Genomic DNA, 23,608 nt, shown 5'->3' with positions numbered 1-23,608 from the left:
CATTAATTAATTTAAGACAAGAAGCTTCATGCTCTGAACAACGTTCTCTAGTAAGCCTGCCGGAAGGTACCCCCCCTTGATGTGTAACTGGGATGCCCACGTTCAGAAGAGCAGGCAGAAGCGACCACAGCTAAAGCACCTTGTCACCTGAATAGACAATGCTCCCACAAAGCCCAGCAGAGCGCAGGGCCAGGCAGACACACAGGATCTCCCTCAAGGCCCAGTGCCGAGCCGGGCGAGCCAGACGAGAATCCGACGACAGCCACAGAACACAAAGCAGCAGGCCTCAAAGACATGTAAGGAAGTCTCCCTGTTCTCCTCTGCCATGGAAATTCACACTCAGGAGAGTCTTGGAGGCAGCGGCCCCATGATGTTTAGGGAGACACCTGGATGGGCAGGGAACAGCACAACCAATTGTCTGGAAAGTCTGTCTCCTGCATCCAGCTCTGGCTGCATCCTGGCAAGTGTTCAGAGCCCCAGCTTCATTTGTCACATTTCCTTGGCAGCCTGGGGGCCAAGTGGGTGGACCCACTGCCAGCAGCACACTGCAGGGCTCCCCTGGCTGGGCAACAGGGGACACGGTCAGGGAGGGGTAGACAGGGACAGGTGATGGGGGCACGTGGGGAGGAGCTGTTCGCAATGCCAGGTGGGGTTTTCACATGAGCACCACCTACCTGGTGACTTAGGGCCTCCCCAGGGACAGATGGGAAGTGGAGGTGACTCCCTCACATCGCAGGCCGCACCCATCCAGACCCGCACCCTGGAGGGGGCTATATTCTCTAGCAGTCCCTCTGAGAGGGGTCCCTGAAGCAGCAGCACCAACATGGCCTGAGCACATTTTGGAAACGCATTCTGGAGCCCACCCCAGACCCCATGAATCAGAACCCGGTGGAGGGGGGTGGGCCCAGCCATCTGCATTCCACAAGGCCCCCAGCAGCTTCCCATCATGGCCACGGGGGTGTGGGAACCAGTGAGCGCTCTAGCACTGCTGCTAGTTTCTCTGCTCACCAGAGAGGCTTGTTGTCTGTTTCACATGGTAATTGAGTCAAATTGATGTCATTTTTCCTCCAAACAGAACTTGCCTGGAGCGGCTCAGGTTTTCATTCCATTCTGTGGTTGTTAAGGAAGCTAAAAACAACCAAAGCTCTTTCAAGTGGCCCCATTTTCCAATTTGGCTGCCCAAACCCACGGCTTCTAGTGTCAGCACCACCTGTTTCCATCTGCAATTTGTTCTTTAAAATATTCCTGCTTCTGTGTCACCACCACCCCCAACCAAAGGAAAATAAAGTCACATACATAAAAAGGCACTACAGCATATTTGGAAAATCAACCAAAGCCCACTCAGGGCACCCACTGCGGCTTGCTGACAGCTCAGAGACACAGGTGTGGCTGAAGTTTCTCCCTCCACACATTCCTGCACAGGTGAGCGGATTGCTGGGACACATAGCCCAGTGGGACTCTATACCCCTCTGAGCCAGGTGGAGGGATCTTTTAGAACACAGATCAGTGTATACCACTCTTCTACTTGACCCCTGCACAGCTTCCCCGTCGCACATGCAGTGAAGCTGGCTCTCCATGCCCTGACCCCTGAGGGGGAGGCCGGAGCACCTCTCACTGTGCCCCACCCTCCCCATCACCCACCAGGAATCACCTCTCCCTGTGCCTCCCAAATGCCAGACTGACTCCCACTGGCTGGCTCCTTATGTCAGTGTAATGCATTCCCTTCTAAGTGGAGGGTCACTCATCACAGAGGTGTCCCTGACTGCCCCAGTCACTTGCTATCACCTGGATCTTTGCATAGCAGTTTATAAAATTTGCACACAAATCCCTGATTTGTGTGTTGAGTACTGCCTGTTGGTGCCACCACATGAGCTCCATGAGGATGGGACCTGTTGTGGTCCCTACTCGATCCCCAGTCCCTAGGAAGTCCCCAGCGCACATTAGGTACCCAATAAATATAACTGAATGGAATTAGTGAGTGCATCTCATTTTTTTTATGGTGGTAAAAAACATATAACATAAAATTTACCATCTTAACCATTTTTAAGTATACAGTTCAGTAGTGTTAAATACATTCTCATTATTGTGCTACCATCACCACCATCCACCTTCAAAGCTTTTTTATGTTCCCAAACTGGACCTCTGCACCCATTAAACAACAACTTCTCATTCCCCTCTCCCCTCAGCCCCCAGCAACCACCACTACTTTCTGTCTCTATGAATTTGACTACTCTAGGCACCTCTTATGAGTGGACTCATACAGAACCTGTCTTTTTGTGATTGGCTTATTTCCTTAACATAATGTCCTCAAGGTTCATCTATGTCATAGCATGCATCAGTTTCTTTCCTTTTTAAAGTTGAATAATATTTTATTGTGTATATATGTACACATATATATTTTTGTTTATCCTTCAATGGACATTTGGATTACTTCCTCCTTTTGTGAATTATTTGTGAATAATGCTGCCATGAACAAATATCTCTTGGAGACTCTGCTTTCAATTCATTTTGTGTATATACCCCAAAGTGGAACCATAGAATCATATGTCATGTGAGTGAACCTCTTTTATGCTTTGGTCTGTGTAGTGTCTGGACACTTTGCTGGGATTTTTAAAATTTCCTTTTCTCTTTTGGCTAAAGATGTTGTTTTCATTGGGGAAAGTTCCCCACTGGGTGAGCTCTGGAGAAAGGAAGGAACCCTCTTTCCACTGTAGAAACCAAAGCAAGTGGAAACTCACTCTGCCTGCCACAGAAGCCCTGGAGGGGCACTGGCAGTGGAGAGATGGTCCCAGGACACAACAGTGGCAGCAAGACTGCAGCCCATACTCCTGGCCAGAACTCAGCCTTGCTCTCTCCTGCTGCCTGGCCCCTCTCCCTTGAGTCTCCTGACCCTTACCCTCCCCCCAGTTCTGAGGCTGGTGACCCAGCCTTCCTTTTGATTCTGGGCTCCTCCGTATACGGCTCCAAAAACATGTTTCCTCTTCTGCTTCAGTTATCCCAGATCTAGTTTCTTCTGCTTATAATCAAAACCCCTGACTGATACAAAAACCAAGCTCACTGCTCTGTGATTTACAAAGCTCCTTTATTCCTTGTTTTAAAACGGGACCACTCTGCATGATGCTGGTAGGGGAACCACTGACCGAAACTGCCGACCCTGGCCAGGCACCACAGTAACCATCTACATGAGTTGTTTTACGACAGAATGTCCTAGTAAGGAACATGGAACTAATAAGCCACCACCAACCTGAAGAATTCAGGAAAGGTCAAAAGGAGACTCCAGTCCATATGTCCTACCAACCTCCCAGAATCCTCCTCGCTGGAATCCATCTTGGCTGAGCGATGCACACACCACCAAGAAGGATCCTGAGTCAGAATGATTGGCCAGAGACCACCCGAAAACTAATCCCATCACCATAAAACCCGAGACTGCGAGCCATGTGGCAGAGCAGTCCTCCTGGGTTCCCTTACCCTCCTGCTCTCCACCTGGGTGCCCCTTCCCAATAAAGTCTCTTGCTTTGTTAGCACACATGTCTCCCTGGTCAATTCATTTCCAAGTGTTAGACAAGAGCCCACTCTTGGGCCCTAGAAGGGATCCCCCTTCCTGCAACAATGCCAGGGTTGTTTTAGTACTGGCTTCCATGCTTTACAAGTCCTCAAAAATGACCAAAGTGACTCTGCTCTCACAGCAGCCACTTCTTCTGTTGCTCTAAAGACTGATTTAACAGGGCTCAGAGGTGAAGTCGTTTGTAGCAGCCAAGCACGCTCTCAGAACAGTTCTTTCCCACCACACTTGTTTTATCAGCTCCATCTTGATACCTCCTCCTTGAAGGACAAGATGTGAGAGGAGTTGAAGGGGACCACCCATAGCACAGTGGGCTGTGTGGGAGGTGTAAATATGTAATTGCATTTATGTAGAAACACTTTCTACCAGAGTTCAGGACACCACATCTGTGTGACATGCTTAGAATACAAAAGGCTTTTCAGAAGTAAATTAATTGAGGAATTAAAAAAGGAAAGCCAGTGTTTACACAACTTCAGCACTAAATCCTTTGCAAAGGATGTTAGAAAATGGCATTAGTCACTCATTTATGAGTTCACAGATGCCACAAAAATTTCTTGATCACCTGCACATGTACAAGGCACTGGGGAAATAACGACAAAGGTGTACACACAGTCCTACCTTGATGAGCTTACAGATGGTGCAAAGACAGTAAGCAGGGTGGGTTTTTAAAAATTCTGTTAAATATGCATAATATGAAATTTACATTTTTAAGTGTATGGTTTAGCGGCATTAAGTACACTCAGATTGTTGTGGAACAATCACTACTATCCATCTACAGAACTTTTTCATTTTCCTCAATTGAAATTCTGCAGCTATTAAACACTAATTCTCCATTCCCCATCCTGCTCTAGCCCCTGGCAACCACCATTCTACTTTCTGTCTCTATGAATTTGACTACTCCAGGCACTTCATTTGAGTGTAATCATACAGTATTTGTACAGTATTTATACTTTTGTGACTGGCTTATTTCATTTAACATAATGTTCTCAAGGTTCATCCTTGTAGCATGTGTCAGAATTTCCTTCCTTTTTTAAGGCTGAATGATAGTTAATTGAGTGTATATATCACATTTCTGTCTACCCATTCATCCTTCAGTGAACACTGAGTTACTTCCTCCTTTTGACTATTGTGAATAATGCTGCTATGAACATGGGTGTACAAGTTTCTGTTCATGACCCTGCTTTCACTTCTTTGGGGTATATACCCAGAAGTGGATCATATTAAAATTCTATTTTTTTAAGAACCATCATACTGTTTTCCAAAGGAGCTGCACCATTTTATGGTCCCAAGAACAGTACACAAGGGTGCCCATTTCTCCATATCCTTGTCAACACCTGTTATTTTACAATTTTTTTTAGTAACAGCATTTTAATGAGAGTAACATAATATCTCATTGTCATTTTGATTTGCATTTCCCTAATGATTAGTGACACTGAATATCTTTTCATATGATTACTGGCCATTTGTGTATCTTCTTTGGAGAAATGTCTATTCAAGTCCTTTGCCCATTTTAAAATCAGGTTGTTTAGTTTTGTTGTTGTTGTCGAATTTTGGTGTTCTCTATATATTCTGGATACTATCAGATATGTAATTTGCAAGTATTTTCTCCCATTTTTTGAGTTGCCTTTTTACTCTGTTTATAGTGTCCTTTGATGCATAAGTTTTAAAATTTGGTGAAGACCAATTTGTCTACTTTTTTCTTTTGTTGCCTGTGCCTTTGGTATAATATCCAAGAAATTATTGCCAAATCCAATGTCAGGAAGTTTTCCCCTATGTTTCCTTCTAGGATTTTTATAGTTTTAGCTCTTACATTCAGGTCTGTAACCCATTTTGAATCAATTTTTGTATATGATGTTAGGTAAGGGTCCAACTTCATCCTTTTTGCATGTACATATCCAGTCTTCCCATCACCACTTGTTCAAAAGACTGTCACTTCCCCATTGAATGGTCTTTGTAGTCTTGTTGAAAAGCATTTGACCACATATGTCAGAGTATATTTCTGAGCTCTCTATTCGATTCCACTGGTCTATATGTTTGTCTTTATGCCAGTATCACAGTGTTTTGATTACTATACCTTTGTAGTAAATTTTGAAATCAGGAAATGAGTCTTCCAACTTTTTCTTTTCCAAGATTGTTTTGGCTATTCAGGGTCTCTCGAGATTCCATGCAAATTTTAGAATGAATTTCTCAATTTCTGCAAGGAAAAATGTTGTTAGCATTTTGCTAGTGACTGCATGAATCTGTACATTGCTTTGGGCAGTACTGACATCTTTATTATAAGACTACTAATCCATGAACATCAGTGTCTTTCCATTTATTTATGTCTTCTCTTTTTCCATCAATGTTTTGTAGATTTTAGTGTACAAGTTTTTTACCTCTTTAATTCCTAAGTATTTTATTCTTTTTGACACTATTGTAAATGGAATGGTTTTCTTAATTTCCTTTTCAGATTGTTCATTGTTAGTTACAGAAATGCAACTGATTTGTGTACACTGGTTTTGCACCCTGCTAATTTGCTGAATTATTTTATTAGTTCTAATTTTTGTGTGTAGGATTTCATGACTTTCTACATGGCTCATGCTATCTGTAAACACAGATAATTTTACTTCTTTCCTTTCCTTCCTTTTTCTTGATTAATTGCTCTGGCTAGGACTTCCAGTACTATGTTGGATAGAAGTAGTGAAAGTAAGCATCCTTGTCTTGTTCCTGATCTTAGAGGAGAAGTTTTCAATCTGTCACCATTGAGTATTACATTCACTATGGGTTTTTCATATATGCCTTTTATAATGTTGAGGTAGCTTCCTTCTATTCCTAGTTTGTTGAGTGTTTTTTATCATGAAAGACAGATGAATTTTATCCAATGCTTTTTCAACATCACTTGAGACAATTATGTGATTTTTTGCTTCCTTCTGTTAATGTGGTATATTACACTGCTTGATTTTTGTATGTTGAACCATCCTTGCATTCTAGAAGTAAATCCCAGTTTGTCATGGTGCACAATATGATTCTGGTTTGCTAGTATTTTGTTGAGAATTTTTGTAATAATGTTCAAAAGGGAAATTGTTTTCTTATTCATAAGGAACTACAGTTTTCTTTTCTTGTAGTGTCTTTATCCGGCTTTGGTATGAGGGCAATGCTAGCTTCATAGAAAAGAGTTAGAAAGCATTTTCTCCTCTTCAGTTTTTTGGAAGAGTTTGAGGAGGACTGATTAATTAGTTCTCCTTTAAATGTACGGTATAATTCACCAGTTAAGCTGTCAGGTTCAGGGCTTTCCTTTGTCAGGAGGTTTCTGATTACTGATTCAATCTCCTTACTAGTTATAGGTCTATTCAGATTTTCTAGATCTTTGTGATTAAGTCTTGGTAAGCTCTGTGTTTCTATAGGTATTTGTCCAGTTCATCTAGGTTATCCGATCTGTGGGCATACAATGGTTCATAGTATTTTTTTTTGAATTTTTGAATTTTATTTATTTTTTTATACAGCAGGTCCTTATTAGTCATCAATTTTATACACATCAGTGTATACATGTCAATCCCAATTGCCGAATTCATACAGTATTCTTTTATAATCCTTTTTGCTTCTATAGAATTGGTAGTCATATCCCCACTTTCATTTCTGATTTTAGTAATTCAAGTTTTTTTTATAATCAGTCTAGCTAAAGGTTTATCAATTTTGTTAATTTTTTTGAAAACTCAATTCTTGGTTTTGTTGATTTCTCTATTGTTTTTCTATTCTTTATTTTATTTATTTCTGCTCTAATCTTTATTATTTCCTTCCTTCTGCTAGCTTTGAGTTTAGTTTGCTCTTCTAGCTCTTTAAGGTGTGAAGTTAGGTTATTGATTTGAGATCCTTCTTTTAATGTAAGCATTTTACAGCTATACATTTCCTTCTGAGCACTGCTTTCACTGTGTTCCATAAGTTTCGGTATGTTGTGTTTTCATTTTAATTCAGCTTTATGCATTTTCTCATTTCCCCTGTAATTTCTCCCTTGACCCACTGGTTGTCTAAGAGTGTGTTGTTTAATTTCCACATATTTGTGAATTCTCCAGTTTTCCTTCTGTTACTGATTTCTAACTTAATCCCACTGTGGTTGGAGAAGATACTTTGTATGATATCTTTTAAATCTGATGAAACTTAATCTGTGAGCTAATATACAGTATATCCTGGAGCATGCCCCATGTGCATTTGAAAAAAAAAGTAATATCCTGCTGCTACTGGGTAGAGTGTTCTGTATATCTTGTTAGATCTAGTTGGCTTATTGTGTTGCTCAAGTCCTCTATATCCTTACTTATCTTCTGTCTAGTTTTCCTATCCACTACTGAGAGTGGGGGGTGGGGGCGGGGGTGAAGTCTCTAATTATTATTATAGAAAACTGCATATTTCTCACTACAATTCTACAAATTTTTGCTTCATAAATTTTAATGATTTGTTATTAGGTACATAAATACTTGTAACTGTTATATCTTCTTCCTGTATTGAAACTTTTATTAATATACAATATCCTTCTTTGTCTCTTGTAACATTTTTTTTTACTAAAGTCTATCTTGTATCATATTAGTATAACCACTCATGATCTCTTATGGTTACTATCTGCATGGAATATCTTTTTCCATTCTTTTACTTTCAATGTATTTGTGTTTTTTGATATAAAGTGAGCCTCTTGTACACATTGGAGCATTTTTTTATATTCATTCTGCCAATCTGTCTTTTGACTGGAGAGTTTAATCCATACATTTAAGATAATTACTGACAAGGAGGGACTTACCTGTGCATTTTGCTATTTGTTTTCTATATGTTTTATAGCTTTTTTTTTTGGGTCCCTCATTTCCTACATTACTGATTATTTTGCATGCTGAATTTTTTATGGTGAAACTTTTTAATTCCCTTCTCATTTCCTTTTATGTATATTTTATAGCTATTTTCTTTGTGGTTACTATGAGCATTACATTTAACATCCTAATGTTATAGCACTCTGATTTTATACCAGCTTAAATTCAATAGCATACAAAAACTCCGCAGCAAGATGATTTTTAAAAAGGAAATAAATGTGGAATTATAAATCAAGATAAGAACCACCAAGTAAAAACCAGACTGCTATGATAAAGAAAACAGGTGGCCTTCTCAGAGGAGTCAGCAAGGAGGGCCCCTCTAAGGGGACATTTACACAGAGACCTAAAAGACAGAGGAGCTAGCCATGTATGAAGCGGGGTGAAGAACATTCCTGACAAAGAGTTACCACAAGTCAGAGAGGAGCTGGGGCCCCTGAGAAATAGTGGCCCACATGGCAGGAGTCTGTGCTAACGTGGAGAAACGAATGAAGCCCAGGAGAAGCAGGCGGAGCCCAGCCACACGGTCTGGGAGTGCAGAAGGGGAAGGATTTCCATATCCACAATGATGAAAGCCACAGAGAGTCTCAGAACTGCCTAGTGACAAGGTCCTAATCCTGTTGGAAGAATATCTTGCTGGCCATTCTACATCAAGGATTCAAGGGGGGAGAAAATGGAAGTGAGGAGCCCAGCAAGAAAACTCCTGCAGTTGTCGAGGTAAAAAATAATGGCAGTCAGTCCAGGGTGGAGATGGAGAGAAAAGGCAGATTTGAGATATGCTCATCACCTTGACAAGGTGGTACAGGGGTCCCTCAGCCCAGGCCTGAGTCCTCACCCTGCTAAGTACTCACTGGGTCTGCACCCTGTACTCCCCACAAGCCTCTCTTTCCTTTCTGTAAAATGAGAATGATGAAATCCACCAGGTATGAGGAGGAAGTGACATGAAATCAGGAAGCTTCCATTTGGACTGGTCAGTGCATCACAAACACACTTCCTTCCTTCCTCTCAAACATGGGCCATTGGGCTACTGATTGACATAAATCTAATACACTACAACTATAAGATGCTATGAAAACTGTGAGCACTTGACACCAAATTCTCCCAGCTGTGGATGTGCTACAACACACATAGGTCCCGCAAGCCCCCTGGCCTGCCTTGGGGACAGGGACTTGTCTGTGTTTAGCTCCTGGGGTCAGAGTGGCACATAAGAGTTGAGCCGGTCCCCTGCCCACAGAGACCCAAGTGGGAGGGCAGGGAGGGGTGGGCGCCTGGACACTGGCACCAGATGATGCTGGAGAGAAACTGGTTGGAATAAAGGTGGCAACCACTCCAGCAGATTTCCTTCCAAATCCAGAGGAGCTAAGGAGACAGAGCTGTTTCAGTCCTACACAGCCACAGAAAACACTGTCCAACAGGAAAAAGAGGGGTTGGCTGGCCTCACCTTCCTGCTGGCTGCACCCGGGGGCCCTGTCTAATGATAGGGCTCCTTGGCCCAGCCACAATCCTTTCCCATCTGCCTGGCTTAAAGATGATCTTACTAACAGAAATCCCTTTTCTGAAACAGCCACAGGCAGGATAGAATTCTTTGGATTTTCTACACTAGAGTTTAAGAAATTGAAGGACGGTGATGATGGTGGAGGGCGGCCTTGTTTAAAGTAAGATGCACTGTCTGAATGTAACTTGTTTTTAAATATGCTGAAGAGCGACCCACAGCTAGAGCAACAGAAACAGGTTGCCAGTAGCGAGAGTCTGTGAGTGGATCAGACACTCTGCTTTCATTTGCTTTCTGGCCTCATCAGACTGGCCAAGAAACTCCAAGGGCAGATGACTGAAGGGCTAAGTGTCAGTGTACAAATGCCACATGCCCTTCACTAAAGTGCCACTGCTCTTATTAGGCAGGCCTCATTAAGAAACATGTAAATCCAAAATTAATGTGATTGGCCCCAGATTTGCCCTCAGCAGCGGGATCTGGAGCCTCCAACATCATAGTACCAGCAGCTGAAGAGGACTGAAGAGGGTCAAATTAAAGCCAAGCATCACCACCACTCAGCCCCTGTAGTTCAGTCCTTACAGCCCATGGCTCGTGGGGAGAACAATGTTCCCACGTACAACCCCTCTCCCAGCCTGTGATAAAATAGCTGCCCTTGTCCAGATGATAAAATTAGGAAAGCAAACGCCAAACTAGGAGCTTTGCCTTATTATTACTTTAGTTGTTGTAATGAATGTTTATTCTTTGGACTTGTGCCCTGGACAAAAAATATAAATGAGATAAAATTACCTACAGGTGAAAAGAGTCTGGTGCCAAGCCAGGCCCCAGCAGCCCACTCCTGGGCTTCCTCTGGGCAACTACAGCATTAATCAGCCACCGGGGAGACCTGGGCTTGTGCAAATGTGGAACTCAGAAATATTTCTCAAATCAGGGACAAGAACCATTAAAAGTTAACAGAAGCAATTCCACTTCTGGGTCCATACCCAAAAGAAGTGAAAGCAGGGACTGAGATAGACTGTACACCATGGTCACAGCAGCATTGTGCACAGAGCCTTAGGAGGAGGCAACCCGAATGTTCATCCATGGATGAAGAGACAAACAAAATGTAGTCTGTCCACACAGTGGAATATTATGCAGCCAAAAGGAAGGAGATTCTGACACCTGCTAAAACATGGACCAACCTGGAGGACATCATGCTGAGTGAAATAAACTAGTCACAAAAGAACAAATACTGTGTACCTCCACTATATATAAAGTCCCTAGAGTTGTCAAATTCATAGAGACAGAAAGTAGAAGGTTGGTTGTCAGGGGCTGGGCAAGGGGAGAATGGGCTGTTAGTGTTTAATGTGTACAGAGTTTCAGTTTTGCAAAACAAAAAGAATTCTGGGGATGAATGGTGATGATGGCTGTACAACAATGTGAATGTACCTAAATGTCATAGAACTGAAGACTTAAAGGTGGGTGAGAGAGAAAATTTTATGGTATGTATTTTTTAACCACAAGTTTTAAAAATCTGAAGAAAGAAAGAGAAAGGAAGGAAGGAAAGAAGCGAGAGGAAGGAAGGGAGGGAGGGAGGGAGGGAGGGAGGGAGGGAGGGGGGGAGGGAGGGAGGGAGGGAGAAAAGAAGGAGGGAGGGAGGAAGGAAAGAAGTTAATGGAACTCCCAGAGTTGATGACTTTGAAAGGGAGGGTGACCAAGTGCCTCATGTTGTGCCCATGCCTTGAAAACAGATAAGTCCTGGATCAGTCCCACAGGGGGTCCACATCTCCATTTGCTTTTCAGAAGAGCCCATCCTATAGGGAGGTCTGCGGGTCCAAACAGCAACTCACCTTAAAGACTCTAATCTCCACGCACCACCAAAGCAGCCTCAGCTTTAGAGCACGGCCTGTCTGAGGGCGTGTGGACCAGACAGATGGAATTTCCTGCAAATTGATACGTGTCCCGAAAGCAAGAACTGGCAAGTCACCCTGACAGAGGTCAAAGTACCAGAGCCTTGTCTTCACAGGGGCCAGGACTGCCATGAGGCTCGCCACCCCCATTAGCCCAGGGTGGGGTTCATGACCATATATTTCCCTGTGGCCAGTTATAGACAGGCTTGGCCTGATGGTCACAGCCCCACCAGTGATTTCCTGTGTGACCTTGGCGATGTCTCTAGCCTCCCTGCTCTTGGGCTGCCTTTAGCCATCTCTCACCCCCCGCAGCACAGCCCAGGGACTGGCCTTCTCTTCTCACTCTCTTTCCATGAGCCTTACGTGCCTTCGCAGCCAGGCACAAGGCCCTCGGGGTGGCTAAGCCCCTGCCTCGCTACTCTTCCTGCAGGGGGAGTCAGCTCAGAGCGGTTCTGACACTGCCAGCCAGCTCTGTGCTCAGAGCAGGAGTCCTGGTCCAGGCCTGTCTGGGCCTAAACCCCACACTTGTAATCCCTGACCCCTTTCCCTCTCCAAAGTCCTCCTTGACCCTGATTCCACCTAGCAAGGCTCTTTTCTCTTCTCCCTCAGCCAAGATCTTCTGCGATGCTGTTTCTACTTCTTCACTTCCTGGTCTCATTTCAGTTTGCCCCTACCCAGCTGCCACCCCCAACAATCTCGAAAGCTATCCCTTCAGGGACCCGGCTGCAGCATCTGGCATTGTTAACCACTCCCTTCCTGCACCTCTCACCTCTTTCCTTAGGGACAACCTCTGCCCAGTCTGTCTGCCCTTCTGCCAGCTCCCCATCCTCTGCCTGGTCCCCTGGGACTGGCACTCCACTGGGCCATCTGTGGGCAGCTTCTCTTCTCCCCGATGTGCTCCACCTGGACATGGCTGGCCACGCCAACAGCTGCAGCTCCCAGCTGTGTGCCGATCAGCCCCAGTCCCTACTTCCAGCCAGGCCCTCCATCCTGAGCTCCCGTGGAGAACTCGAAGCCAGGCTGTCCAGACTAGAACTCCTCGCTGTGTCCCCAAATGCTCTATTCCTTCTTTTCCCATCCAGTGGCCCACCATCCACCCAGCCACCCAGGTTATAGCCCAGGGGTCCCCTGGATTTCTCTCGCCTCCTCCTCCTGCCTCTCCAAGCCAGGCACCAAGTCCTGTGGGTCTTTCCTCCCAGCACATCCTCCTCTCTGCATGAATGCCTCCTCCATCCCCACTCCTGCCCCTTAGTTCACACCCTCTCTCCTCACACACTCCATTCCCAGTGCTCCTTCTTGCCCTTCTCACTCCAATCCACGCAAGTGCAGCTGCTGGGGTTGCTCTTCCAAACCTCGCTCCAGACATGTTTCTCCCCTCCCCGTCGGCGGCTCCGCTCCTAGGGATGCCTTACCCCCCGCCAACATCCTGACCCTATGCACGTCCCCACATTAAGGCTGCTCCACTCCCTACTGCAGCCACATCACACCACCTGCCCTCCCCCAGATGCAGCTCCTGCGGCATCCCCTGCATGACCTGCCACCGCTCCCCCATCTGGCAAACACAGTTGAAGGGTCAGCTCTTTCATGAAGCCTCCATGCTGTGGGGTGATCACTCCCCAGCCCTCCACCCAGCCCCCAGTGCTCCCTGCAGAGATGTCTACTGAAACACAGACACTCCACCCATCTGTGACACCACTGCCTCCTGAGGGAAGGACCAGGTCTTTTGGCATTTGTCCCCCTAGCAACTAACACAGTGCCAGGAGGTCTTCAAAAATGCTTGTTAGGAGAGTGGGTAGATGGGTGGAGTTGGGATGCACACAAACATCCTTCTGTGCAAACAACCACCTGCATCTAAAATCTGAGGCATGAGGTCCCTCCCCAACCTACCCACCAAGTGAAGGTCTCCCTCACTCCTCATTCAACAAATCAGATGTAGACATATGTTGCTTCCTTGGTTCCCTCAACTAGATAACCTCTCTTCCTTGCGCACGACAAGCTCTGTTTTATATTAAAGTCTGATCTTGATTCCTCCTATGAGACTGTTGGCTCCTTAGATCAGGGACTGACTTAGTGTTGAATCCCCTTGGAGGGGCATTTACCCATAGAAAGGGTCTTGGGAGGCCTCTGGTGAGGAGTGCAGACAGACTCAGGCGCTGACCCCACACCAGCCCAGGCTGGCGAGTCAGGCCTCTCCCTGGGGGCACCTCCCAGCCCCCTGTGCTCCATGTTGCCCAGGGGTCACAAGGCTGTGTATGTCCCCATCCCTCCCTGCCAGGAGAAGATGGCCAGCACCCACATGCAGAGTGCTCGTCCAAGAGGAAGCAAAACCCCTGGTCAGGTGCTGGTCCCGGACTCACCATGTTCATAACAGTGAGGATGAACCTCTGGGCGGCCTCGGCCCCATGGTACTGCACCATGTCAGCATCGGCCACCACCAGCGTCTCCACTGTGTGCTCGGTGGTCAGCCGGATGGCATTCCTCCGCTCCCGCCAGTCTCGTGACGGCCAGCCCCTCCTCGGCTTCTTCTTTTCTAGAAAACAATAGAGACATCTGTGCAGCCCTTTAGTGTATTGGCTTCCTGTCCACGCAGTGAACAGGCCTTCCATCAAGCCTCCCCAAGAGAATGGTCAGTCTTCCCCGGCCAGTGGCCAGGCCCAGCGTCCATGCCCTCTGCTGCCGAGGCTGAGCCTGCATGCCTGGGGGCCAGATGTCACGAGGGTCACACCCGCCCACTGTGGCAGCGATGGGGCAGATGGGGCCAAAGAGTACAGAATAGAAAACCTGTCCCTGCAGGGAACGGGGAGAACAGTACAGTCTGTGGAGGAAAAGGAAGCCTGGGCCCAGCGGGTAGGGTTAATGATACAGACCCCCAGGCTTTCTGAAAGCACCATGACCCACTGCTGGGCCAATGAGCAGGGGCCTGGAAGAGGGCAGTCCAGAGACCACACTGAGAGTCACAAATAAGGAGCTACAAACTTTAGCAGGCACAAAAGCAGTATTTCAAAAAAAAAAAAAAAAAAACAGGACACACACATCCAGGCCAAGATTGGAGTTTGTTCTTTCCTTACCACAGGGAAGGTATTAGTAAACAGTAAGTAATTCTCCACTGACTCCCCTCAGATCAACGGATTTCCTAGAAGATCTCACTTGCTAAACAGCTATGGTCATTATTTTGAGCCCACGTCAGGATGTCTGGACGCTCAAAGCTGCCATGTGAGGACTGACACACAGATTTGTGGCTGCAAACGCCTCTGACTAACATCAAAGGTTGATATGAATAACGTGCACTTTCAGAATCCGAATGTGAATAGAAAGGCAGTTCCTTAATTTGATAGCGATTTTTTCCATCTTTATACCAGCTCACACGGAAGCCAGCTCTGCTACAACTTCCATGCAGTAAACCCAACCCTCATACAGTGACCCAAGCATTCCAGAACCAAAGATGCATACTATAAGAAAAAACTGAACTATGGGTCATAGTGTACAAACAAGAATAGTCCGTGCAGTGAGACAAACTGAAAAACAATCTAAAATCCAACCACAGAGAAAGCCAACAATGGTAAAACAGCAGGCAGCCATGAAAAGTACAACTGTGAAGATTATTTAGTGATGTAGAGAGAAGCAGATATAAATCTACATATATGTCTTGTCAACCTGCAGGGTGGTTCCCTCCTCCCCAAAGCCAGGCCCACCTCCCATGGAGACTTCCAGGCCTCAGGAATCTAATTCGGGAAGGCAGGGTCTATTCTAAGATAAAAGGTAAGGTGTCAGATGGTACTGCCTTTGTACATGGCCAAAATGAAAGAGGCCCCTCTTTGAGGATCTCTCTCTGGACCTACACCCATATTCACCAACAGGTCGTCTCGGAACACGAGGAAGGTGGACCATGGGTGACCTCCAAATCCTGGGCTCAGCATGCCTGCCGGGTGCTCACTGCCTGGATCAGGCCAACCTGTCCATCTTGGAATTTGTGATGAGCCATGTCAGCCACATTTTAAAGCAGCAGAACTAAAGGGCCACCCAAGCAGGAGCTTTGCTATAACGAGCTCATCCACATTCTCCCAGGCGACCACAAGCCAAACTGTGCCTCAGCTCCTCCCAAAGTTGGGATTTATTGCCCATCTCTCAGCATCCCAACTCATGAACTCCTCTGCAGCTCTTCCCCACACTGGCTGCTTGTTTTCACACCATGTCTATATTTTCTGGTTCCTGTATGAAAAGAGCTGCATTTTTAGCAGAGTCTAAAGGATGCATTACTGACATTTCTCTGGAAGATGGCGAGCTTAAACACGTAAGAGGGGAGTACTAAGAAAGGTAGCCCAGCACTCCCCACCAGAGGAGCACATCACCCCCTGGACATTTCACACATCAAAATGATGCACTGGGCATCACCCTTTCAAGTAGAAACAAACAAGGCCTGCCCCTCCCTCCCTGATGGACCTTGGAGAGCTAATAAACAGGGTATCATAAAGGGTAAAATGCTGCACGTTAACATATGCCCAGAACACTCAGTCACAGGTAAAACACAACAGTCAGGTGCTCTGTGGTTTTTAAAGGGTTTGCACTACAACTACCTCATCTGTCCCTTTCACTGCCCCCAGCCCCAGGCCCAGCACATGTTGCGAAATAAACACTCACTGAATGAATGTATGCTTGAGTGAGTGAATGACTGAATACATGGATGAATGAGAGAGAGAAATCCCTCTTTCCCACATAACAAAGCTGAAGTCAAGCACTGGGCAGGGGTAAATTTGGCCCTAGAACTCAGGCTTCACCCAGCAGCTCTGACTCTCCCGCTTGCATTGGCTTTGGGTGCGAACATGCTCCTCGCTGTTGCTGAACTTAAAACATGGGGATGGGAAAGGCCACAGAAAACTCAGCGGGAAAGGATGCTGTATACTGACTTGGCTGCTGCAGGGCCTGACCAGGAGAAGCAGCCTTCAGTGACGGCTCCTTCCGCTCAGATGGCCTCCACTCGCACCAAGCCCTTAAGCAACAGCAGCAACTACACAGCCAGCTCCCGGGCCATGTGTGCTCTTACCTGAGCCCCCCTCACCAAGGACTGCTAACTGGGGCTGTCACGCCACAACCACGCTAGGCTGGCTGGTGACCCCCACATACCCCAGGGCTCTGTCCTGTCCCAAGCACAAGAGGAGAGGCCCCAAGCCTCGATTCAGAGCCCCACTGCTAGGTGGGTTTCAGGAGATCAAAATTTTTCAGATTTCAAAAGGCAATGCGGTGCCCGGGCCACATACTGAATACCCACTCCAGTGAAGTCTAGGGCAACAAGCCCTCATCAAAGGCACCACTCTTTCTGCAGTGAAACAATAAAGGCTCAACGGTCTGTCCAAAAGCCTGGGTTGGGTAATAGCAGGTAAGAGACCGAGGACCTGCATTCCCTATCCCTGCAGGTGGGAACAGGGGTGGAAGGGGAGGGAAGCTCACCCTCCTCTTCTCTCCCTGCTCCCAGCAACACCTCCACCAGCAAAGCTCTAGAGCCATCACTTCTGATGGTTCTTCCTTTCCTAAAGGGAAAACCGAATCATAATCTATTTTCACTTTTAATTCCATGAACTGCATAAATATACCCTAATAAACAAAGTTTCATCAATACAAATATTCACAGATTATAAGCATATTGAAAAGCAAGAAGAAAAACACCAATTTCATAATAACATGGGTGCTGGATTTAGACCTCACAGGAGAAGTCAAAGTTCAGGCCAGGCAGGCGTGCAGCCACCTGGGGGCCCTCCAACCTCACTCCGTCATTAGCTGTCTCCCTCCACTGTGGGAACAAGGGAGGCGGCCCTCACCCCACTGATGAGGACAGACCACAACCTGCAAGGCCCCAGGCCCTCTCCTGTTGTCACAGACACTGGGGATCATTCCCAAGTCCAGCCCAGCAGTTTCTTTTGCCAGCACATTGCTGGGGTTTGGTGCTGACTTGGTAGATTTTCAATCTCTGGCTTCATATTTTTCTTACATTTATTTTCCTTTTGCCTCAATTATCCATTAAAAAAGAAAACTGTGTGTGTTTATGCAAGTTACCCTGAATCTTGTTTGGAACAAGATGCGGGAGAGAAAAAGACAAGGAAGAAAACAATGGCATTCTAAATGTTGTACTTTTAGCATATTCAAATTATATATTACTTATTCTAAGAGTTTGGAGACTGATGAAAATGCTGAGCAAATACATAATTTCCTGTAGTTGTTAGTTCTGCTCTTGGTAAAGTAAAAAATAAGCTTAGTTATGAACTGCCAAGCTCTATATAGTATAGATATTTCTTTAGTTTAACAACAATAGAGTATTTAGGTATTCACTAGGGAAAACCAATGCATAAATCACAAAATATTTGGTATGAGAGTTCAAACGGTAGAAGCCAGCCCTGAAATTACTCTACGTCCCGCTGCACGAGGAGGATCCTTGCATGTCTGATTCTATAATGTCATCACCAGAGAAGACCTCAGGTTACTCTTTGTGCCAAAGGAGCACTGCCAGCTGCAGAAGCAAATTAGAGGGAAAGCAGACATGGCGGAGGAAGTGGAGACAGCTTCCCAAGGGCACTGGGCTCTTCAGGCTGAGAAGACAAAGATGAGTCTCCACCACTAGGAACTAGGTAGCAGGTATCAAACATGCTTACAGAGTCAACAGGGAGATGCAGACTTAACCTGAACTTGTCATTCAAGACAGAAAAATAAACATTTCCCACACACAGCACTCAAGGTCCAGATCAAGAACGTCCCCACCTGGGTACACTAGCACGGTGGACAACCAGAACCTGGGGAAGAGTCCAGAATCACGTATTCTTTTAGCTGCATTAACCATGGGTTTTCTCCAGCTCTCTAGTGGGCAGGACAAAGGCAAACCCATCAGAAGCCTCAAGTGATCCCTCAGTCCCTTCTATAACACTGAAGGACGGAAAATTAAAAACACTCATCAAAGGGAATTCCAAAGAAATTCCACTGCGTGTTCCAAGTCGGCAGCCTCAAGTGATCCCTCAGTCCACAGGGGAGGGGGCAGTGAGAGCACCCAGAAGGACCAAGGGCCCAGCAGCCAACATAACAGGAGGGCAAGAGTGGGGCAGCAGAACCAAGAAAGGGGGATGACAGGTGGTCTGAGTTAGAAAGAAGAGGTGAGAGCACAGATGGTGACACTGGCTTCCGGAATAAGAGGGGTGCTGCTGGGCAGGCAGGGTCCCCTTGTTCACTCGGTGGCACAGCCCACCCAAGGCACAAGGGTCTACAGCTCCCCCGCCTGAACTGGCTGGGCTGCCATGCAGGACACGTGGATGGGACTTTTCTTTTTTCTGTACCTACCACATCGAAAACTAATTCAAAACTAGAAAACAGAAGTAGCCATGAGAACAGTAAAACCTCTCAGACCAGACTAAGCAGGAGACTGGAGCTCTGGGGTCCATGCAGCTTGCCCAAGTGACCGCCCCCCACCCCCGCCATGGCCCACTGCAGGTGGAGGACCTGGACAACCAACTCTGAGGTGCTTGGAGTGCCCCCTGAATCCCCTGCTCCCCAGCAATCCTGCAAACTCCAAACTCCCATCCATGTTATAGTCTAACATGGGTCTATGCTCGCCTTCTGGGCTAGACTGTGAGCTTAAGGACCCAAACATCACCCTCTGGACCCACCAAAGCGCCGAGCACTGCCTGGTGCATAGTAGGAACATAACATTCGAGAATTACACTTAATTGAGTGAATTTTTTTAACTCTTTGAAATTCCTAATTAATAACAAGATTAAGTTTCAAGGAACTTAACCTAAATGTCCTAAAATTGAATTCTCACACAGTACTCCCTCCACCTAAGGAGGAGGGGACAACTCTAATTGTGAGGAGCCCAGCTGTGACATCCAACAGAGCTGGGTAGAGTCTGCTCGTGCTGGGGTGGCCAGGGGCAAGCTTCCTCATCTCTAAAACAAGGGGATAATTATTCTGCTCTCTTAGGGTGGATGTGGGGAAACTAACACAGGGTCAGGTATATAATAAGCACACTCAAATGATGCTGCTAGTCTTATTTCTATACTTATTATTACATTACTATTATTGCTGTTAACTACTAGGGTCTAAATGCTAATTTTTAAACTTTGCATGCATGACCCAGAACCAATAGTGGATTCTTTTTTTTTTTTTTTTTTTTTTTTGCGGTATGCAGGCCTCTCACTGTTGTGGCTTCTCCCTTTGCGGAGCACAGGCTCTGGACGCGCAGGCTCAGTGGCCACGGCTCACGGGTCTAGCTGCTCCGCGGCATGTGGGATCTTCCCGGACCGGGGCACGAACCCGTGTCCCCTGCATCAGCAGGCGGACTCTCAACCACTGCGCTACCAGGGAAGCCCATCTTGTATGCACCCTACAGGGTCTGATCAGGACCTCTAGTCTAGACACTCACCAATCAACTTGTTGTCTTCGACATTTCTTACTGGGTAGGGGCATGAAAGAGTTTCTCTAAGGACATCCTCAATCATGCAACAATAAGTTATAATTATACAAAAATATCAGTTTCAAGAGGAGTGGCTTATAACTCCTGCTCAACATCCCAATGTAACCTCCCAACATTCCAGAGGGCAGAATATTTTAATCATCAGAAATATGATAGAACACAAAACATGACTGTACATGAAATCAGCTATTTAAACCATGAAACATTAATGACATTTTACACAGGATAGAAGAATGGAAATCAAATGTTTCTCATTAAGATGGAAAACAGACAGTCACACTCCTTGGAGGAGAGACCGATTGTCGCCACAAGCGAGATTTCTGTGTACAGACACCCCCGCCATGGCCACACCAACCCATTTTCAAGGAACCAAAGCCACCGCTGCCACAGCATGAAAAATGGTAAGATGTGTGGTTTCAACTGCATGTCCAATAGCCCCACTATCTTTTGTCTTTAACTCTCCCAAAATAAGCAGCCATGAGATGTAATAAAAATACCTTCAGGGTGGGAGTTGGGAACTCTGAAAATTCACCTGGGCCTGATCTTGATGCCGTTGAAAGTGCCACTTAACAGAAAGGTATCCATTTCCTGTGCACCAGTTATTTGCCCTTTTTCTCCCAGCCCTCTCTTCTGTGCTCCACTCTGGGGTTGGGGGCCTGTAAACTATTTCCTGGACTCCCTTGCTAGCTGGCTTCCTGTTCAGCTCTGCCAACAGGGGGCGCTGTAGGGAGACTGGAAGGCAGGAGATGGGGAGAATGGGCTCCTGTGTTTCAGCTCAGGGTGGCATTGTTCCAGCAGTATTGGGTAGCTGTGTCTCTAGCCTCCAGCTCCTGGGGAACTCCCAGACAAGCCTCCTCATCTCCCTCAGAGGTACATCCATAGAGACACCTGCTTGGCTGTACCTCATTGGTGGTCTGATGTCCCTCACAGGTCTGAGCCCAAGCCCCACAGACCACTGCTGCAAGCTCTGTGGTCTTGGAAATGCCACCTTTTCTCTTTTCTTTCCCCAGCCCTGGAGTGATAGCTATTACCTGGGTTACCTCAGCTCCACTTTTGCTCATTCAGACTTTGACACTGAAGTAACCAATTCCCTGTGTTAAATCTCATAATTAGAAATACCTAGCACAGTTTCTGTTTTCCTAACTAGACACAAACTGATATAGCCTAAAATGAGAGGGTCAGTCCTAGAACTAATTCCTATATTTCATTCAAGCTTCAAGGACTCCTCCCAGTTCTAGAAATAAGGATTTATTTCTTCACCATGGAAATATTAAGATATTGGATATGCACTTCCACACTGCAGAACCCTGCCATAGACAGGAATGCTGCCCTTCATTCTGAGTCATCTTTAACGAAAACCAATCAATGGGGTGCCCTGTGAAGGAAATGCAAGCATCAGTGTGTGCCATAGATTTCCCAACAACCTATCACTGCCACATCCAAAGACCCAAGGACAGCACCTTACAGATTCATAGTCAACATGGGGAAAGTACTGGAGGAGGAAACATGAACAACAAGTCTCATTTTTAAGTTTGCACACACACAGACAAACAACATGCTTTCCAAGAAAATTATCAGGTCCAAAAAAACTATTTTCTGATCACTTTTATTTTCTTCAACCAAAGGGTCTGCTTATTTAAAAACAAACAAACAAAAAACTACCTTTTCAACTAGAAACGATGGTTCCACATGTGCAGAAGCACTCCCAGCCAGGTGAACTTTTGGCAGCTGCATAAATCCAATATCCTTGAAAAATAATGGACTTCTCTCTCTTTTTTTTAAAAAAAGGAAAAAAATAAGTTTTGCGCTCCAAGTATGAATTCTTTAAATAACTTCCCCCAAGGCCAAGTCACTTTTATAAAAGGCATATTTTTTTCATGTAAATTCCTTACAAAGAAAGGTGGAAAATAGGGTTTTTTGTGGTTAAGATGCTGAATGAAGAACTGATCAACCTTGGAGTCCAAAATCAGTCCCTTCATTAGGCAGGAGGTGTCCCACACACACCCCCACCCTGGGAGGCAGCAGGACCAGGGGTAAGAAGGCTGAGCTGGCCCTGCCAGACCTTTCCACCCATGGTCAGAGCCACGTGGGCACCAAGCAACCAGGCACTACTGTCTGTGGGTGAGGTGGGAAGATACTCATTTGGTCACCAAATATTGAATTGTGAAGATACTCATTTGGTCACCAAATATTGAATTGTGAAGATACTCATTTGGTCAACAAATATTGAATTGTGAACCTACTATGTGCTAGGTAATGTAGGTGACCACCTAGGAGGAATAAACATTAATCAAATGAACAAATGAATATATAAAAATTACAAATATAACAAATGTTTGCAAGAAAGAATAGATAATACTATGACAGGATAAAAAGAAGGGGGTTCCAATTTAGATTGGGTTCCATCAGGAAGTGACACTAGGGCCAAGATTAGGAAGATAAGCAACAGTTAATCAGTGGCAGTGAGAAGAGAGGAGATGGGAGCAGTCCAGGCAGTGGGGACAGCAGGTACATAGGCCCTAGGGACAGAAGAAGGCATGGCATGTTCTAGAAACCACAGGGATCCAAGAGAGAGTGTGGCTGGCCAAGAGGCTTGAGCAATAAGGCAGGGGCACACTTGAAGGGTCAAATGCAATGTGCTCAGGGTTTTCTTCTTTAACCCCAGAGCAGTGGGAAGCCATCTAGGGCTTGTGTTTCCAATGTGTCACCCTGGCTGTTATGGGTAGAACAGATTCCAGGGGGACATGGAAGTGGGGACACTAGTTGGATGACCACTACAGGAGCTCAGGTACATAGGGACCACAGCTAGACAAAGGGGGCAACTGCCAGTGAAAGGAAGCAAATAGATTCAGTAGGTACTTAGAAGGTGAGACCAAGAATACTGGGGATATTTGGGTGGGTAAAGAAGGGCTATCAAGGATAACTCCTGGTTTGTATGGTTGTGCTAACCACTGAATTAGGGACCCCTGGAACAGGGCCAGGTGTGAAAAAAAAAAGCACTGCAAGTTTTGGCCTTGTTAGTTTCAGGTGCTTTTAAAGTACCCAAGTGGAGAGGTCAAGTTGGCTGTCGAGTGTGCAGACTTGGCGCTCAAAAGCAAAGGCGAGATCAGAGATAGGCATCTAGGAAGCAACGATCCCAGACCGATCCTTCCGGGACCTCCAAACTGCATGACTGGAGAGAAGAAACGGAACCAAGCGGGGGGCAGATGGCGAAGTGCAGGGAAAGCAGAGCACAGCGTCACAAGAGCAGGGAAAATAAAGTCTCAGGAGGAGGGGCTGCTCAGCTCCTCCAGCACAGCAGAGGGCCAGGTCCAGACCCAGGTGGGTCTTACGGAGAGTGCTGCTGAGGACAGGGGAGCGGACACCAGGCCAGGGAAGGGAAAAAAGTGAGAG

General features: G+C 46.0%; 1 protein-coding gene across 7 annotated transcripts in view; it reads right to left on the bottom strand.

Moving 5' to 3' along the window:
- Positions 1-23,608, bottom strand: part of ADAMTS17 (ADAM metallopeptidase with thrombospondin type 1 motif 17) — a 349,273-nt gene that overhangs the window by 264,867 nt on the left and 60,798 nt on the right. For all 7 annotated transcript variants that reach the window (XR_009541664.1, XM_060155566.1, XM_060155578.1 and 4 more), the window contains one exon: positions 14,124-14,296. Coding sequence is in view for 6 of the 7 variants with exons in the window: in XM_060155566.1 (XP_060011549.1) it covers positions 14,124-14,296 (173 nt within the window). In the remaining variant the exon portion in view is untranslated. The remainder of the gene's footprint in view (positions 1-14,123; positions 14,297-23,608) is intronic.

Source organism: Lagenorhynchus albirostris, chromosome 1 (genome assembly GCF_949774975.1).
Source record: "Lagenorhynchus albirostris chromosome 1, mLagAlb1.1, whole genome shotgun sequence".
Lineage (NCBI taxonomy): Eukaryota > Metazoa > Chordata > Mammalia > Artiodactyla > Delphinidae > Lagenorhynchus > Lagenorhynchus albirostris.
This window is presented reverse-complemented; position numbering and strand designations above follow the sequence as displayed.